Source organism: Salarias fasciatus, chromosome 5, assembly GCF_902148845.1.
Source record: "Salarias fasciatus chromosome 5, fSalaFa1.1, whole genome shotgun sequence".
Classification (NCBI taxonomy): domain Eukaryota; kingdom Metazoa; phylum Chordata; class Actinopteri; order Blenniiformes; family Blenniidae; genus Salarias; species Salarias fasciatus.
The window spans coordinates 128937-132988 of NC_043749.1; the positions used below are offsets into that span (position 1 = coordinate 128937).

General features: G+C 45.2%; 1 protein-coding gene across 1 annotated transcript; it reads left to right on the forward strand.

The window, feature by feature from the left end:
* Positions 1-260: 260 nt before the first annotated feature.
* Positions 261-1329, forward strand: LOC115388459 (lysozyme C-like). Its single transcript, XM_030091622.1, has 4 exons — positions 261-479; positions 748-903; positions 1011-1089; positions 1178-1329. The coding sequence occupies exons 1-4, from the start codon at positions 347-349 to the stop codon at positions 1242-1244; spliced, it is 435 nt and encodes a 144-aa protein (XP_029947482.1). The 5' UTR covers positions 261-346; the 3' UTR covers positions 1245-1329.
* Positions 1330-4052: the final 2723 nt, after the last annotated feature.

A 4052-nucleotide genomic window follows, 5' to 3' on the forward strand; every position in this document is an offset into this window, starting at 1 on the left:
ACCTGTTGTATTTAAACATCATAACCACATCAGATGAAGAATCTTTATTGTCTTTGTTTTAATGTATTTCCTTCATTTCCCTGTGAAACTCTGTGAATTGTCTTGAGTCCAGAACTCTTTCTTCAGGTTTGAATGATCCTTCAACAGTCTATGAGAGAGAACTGAACCTTTCCACAGCTGCGTCTTGTTTGGAGTTGAGTGCAGGTTCTGTTTCAGCTGTGACCAAAGGGCGGAGCCTGCAGTATTAAAGGAGGCAGAGCTGAGGAGGAGACATTAGTCCTGCAGCTTTACACTGTTCATCACAGGTTTTCTTTACTTTGGTTTCTTTAGAGAAAGCTCTGCAGAGATGGTCATGAGGAGTCTGGTGTTTCTGCTGCTGCTGGCTGTGAGCAGTGCCAAAGTGTTTGAGCGCTGCGAATGGGCCCGAGTGTTGAAGAAATACGGGATGGACGGATACCGAGGCGTCACCCTGGCTGACTGTGAGTACAAATAGCTCTAAACAAACAACAGAATGATATATCACATGTAGGCCTCATGCTGTCTGAGAGGCGTTTGTGTTCATGACTCCTCTCAACCAGCTGAATTTAACCCACGATTCAGTGTGAGACACAACTAACTCATTTCAGAGATTAAAACTTTAGGAGGACTTTCCAGCAGTGATCAGAGGCTGAGAGACTTCAAATGATGATGAACACCAGACTTGCCAAACAAGTATTTGATGCCCAGTGCGATACTTTCATTCTGCAGGGGTGTGCCTGTCTCAGTGGGAGTCCAGCTATGACACCGGAGCCACCAACTACAACGGACCCGGCTCCACAGACTACGGCATCTTCCAGATCAACAGCCGCTATTGGTGCGAGGACGGCTCCCCTACAAGCAACGGCTGCAACATCAAATGCAGCGGTCGGTGAAGAATCCCTGCATTTACACCTCCCACTAAAACATACCTGGTTCTTTGACTTTCAGCACATGGATATAAATTAATAATGATCCACCAAATTCAATTTCAGAGCTTCTGAGTGACGACGTTGGTGCAGCGATCAACTGTGCCAAGCGTGTGGTGAAGGATCCTCAAGGCGTCAGAGCCTGGTAAGTCCTGAACATGTGATGAGACTGTGATGGACTCACTGCTTTAACCTTCACATGTGGAGGAATAAACGACTCGGCTGTGTTTCAGGGTGGCCTGGAAACGTCACTGTGAGAACCAGGACCTGAGCTCCTATGTGCAGGGATGTGGTGTGTGATCAGCTCCTGGAGTCCAGCATCCTCTGCTGCAGTTGAACAACTTCTTTGTGGTTCAAAAATATTTCAGACAAATGCTGAACACACTGACGTACTGCAGCTAATAAAGTGCCTGAAAAGGAAGTATTCAATCAATTCTTTCATTTGAGCTTCATCCTTCTTGCATTTAAAAGTGACCCAGAGAATAGCTTGGAGTGTTGATTTTAGATCATTTCCGCTGAATCCCATTTCACCCCTCGGCCCTACCCCTCATTTTGCGCGTTCACGGGGAGGGGTAGGAGTGTCCCAATTGTCATGACGTAGGGGTAGGGCCAAGAAGGAGGGCCAGTCCTGCCTCCAAAAGGAGGTTCTCGAGAGGCACACTTCAAACGGAGGGGTATGATCTGGTGGCGAGGGGCGCTTGTTTCATCAGCCTGCGCTGTCAGTGGCAGGCGGGGTTAGTTCACTTCCGCATTGGCAGGAGTGATCATTTCCACACCCGTGCATTCCAAAGGCAACAGACGATTATTTTCAATAAACTGGTTTCTTCAACACTGCCCGCCTGGAATGCGCGGGTGGGAAACCATCGCTCCCGCCAATGCGGAAGTGAACTAACCACACCCGCCACTGACGGTATAGGCAGACAAAACAAGCGCCCCTCTCCATAGATTTCACAGAAAGCCTTCCAAGATTGGCAAGATGGCAGCGTCCGCAACGAAAGAAGTTCATGAATGTCAGTGTTTTGTCGATAAAGTTTTAAAAGGTAAAAACATTCTTCTTCGGCAAATAATTGTCGCACCTGCCTACGTTATCGGCAGCGGCGACTACTGATGACGTACGCGATTTTCGGAGGGGTTTACTTTGGGCCCTACCCCTGCGCACTCCGTTTCAAAGGGGTAGGGCGAGAAGGAGAAATGGGATTGGGCCTTCGTTTACTGGTTACATGAATGACTTAAATGGGTGAAAAAAAATAAAATGAGCTGCAGAACTCCAAATGCATGTTAAAGCTGCTGTTGTCTGATTTGGCCAATGGATCCAAACTTTATCAAGCCAGTTGGACCCGAGGCTTCAGAATGAGGTTTCTGTCAAATGTGTTTATGACCTTGAAAGTACTTCATTGATCCTTCCATGGTTTAGGTACTACTTGACACTTGAACCATCCCATTCATGGTTAGCCTTGACTATGCACTCGGAGCTGCTGGGGGCCAGGTGGGATTCGAGTCTCAGAATTTGCCCTGTGTTTAGTTTTTCTCAGTCACTCTGGTGCCTTTGTCACATCGCATTTCACTTTTGCACAACAGTTCAACCTCCACAACATTCAGCCATTTACACACATCGTAGTCGCAGTTTGTCATTCTGACAAATCAGATACTTCTGGACATGCATCACATGCTTTTCATACAACTCTGGCATGTAATGTGGTCATTTGCTCATGTCAGTCAAAATGAACTGTACTTGGGAATGCTGGAGTCATTCTCTATAAAACTAACAGTCATTTCATTGCTTGAGTTGTTACATGCTAGAAAATGTACTAGTCAAAATCGGTCAAGCAAATCTGACATTTTGAATGTTTTTCCTGAGTGTCTCTTAAATCAAGCTATTCTCAGGTGAACTTCAGCTTCATTGATCAGGTGTGAGAAGCATTTTCTTATCAGTTGTAACAAGTCACTTTTCCATTGTCACTCAGCTGAATCCCATCAACCTTCACTTGACAAGCGTGTCAGACCCAAGCAGGACAGTGTGGATCATTTCTCCAACACTGACACAGAAATGGAAGGTCAGCTGCATGGAAAAGGGCTGAGGATGGGGAAGAGGACCAAACAGAGGAAGGAGATTGTCAGTACATCCCTGGTGAAATTAGGGCTCCACTTGTGGATCATGCTGTGCATCACGGCCTCATGATGGCCGAGGCTGATGGATGGATGCGGGCAAACGTTGGAAGAACCACTGTGAATGTAATTTTTCCAGAATTTGGTTGTGAGAACAGGTGTGTATAATGACAGGAACTCAGCACCAAACAATCTGCTTTGAACTACTTTCATTGAGTCATACATGAAGCTTACGGAATGTGTCACTTTTTACATTTTCAATTTAGACTCACAGCTTCACTGCAGCTCAGATTTAGTTTACTGCAGTGTACTGTAGACATTCAGGGATTTCAGCACCGCCTTCTGGCTTTCAGAACGTGTCAAATAGAATGAAAGTTACGAATGTAACTATGGTTCTATGAATCCCGGATGACCGCCAGAGCACTCTGTCACTCAGAATCTTCATGATCAGTCAAGGTGATTCTGTAGGAACCGAACCTGAGGTGACACTGGAGCTTATAACCTTTCTAGGGTCATGCACAAGGTCACCAGTGACGTTGTGGGTACACATACTAGAACTTCACATGTGTGAAGGGAACATTCAGAGCTTTCAGCATCTCCTTTTGGCAGTCATCCGGAATTAATACAACCATTGTTGCATTCTTTTTTTTTACCAACATCAAAAGCCGTTAAATCTGGAGTCTTGATTTAAAAAAAACCCCTAACATGGCAGTATTGCATTACTTCAGTTATTTTGTCAGCTATTTTATTTCGTCCTTCAGGAGAGCAGAATATTTGTTGCATGGTGAATGTGCGATTTTTAGATGTCTGTATTCAGAAAATTATGATGAAGGCTACCATTATTGATCACTAAAGGAGGTTGGACTGGTATCAGTACTGGATTGGTATCAGTATCAGATTGGTATTGGAATTGGCTAATACTCAATTTCATGCTACCGCCATGGGACATGAAGACATGAAAAGGTGGTATCAAGCCATCCCTAATACCCCACCCTCACCTCA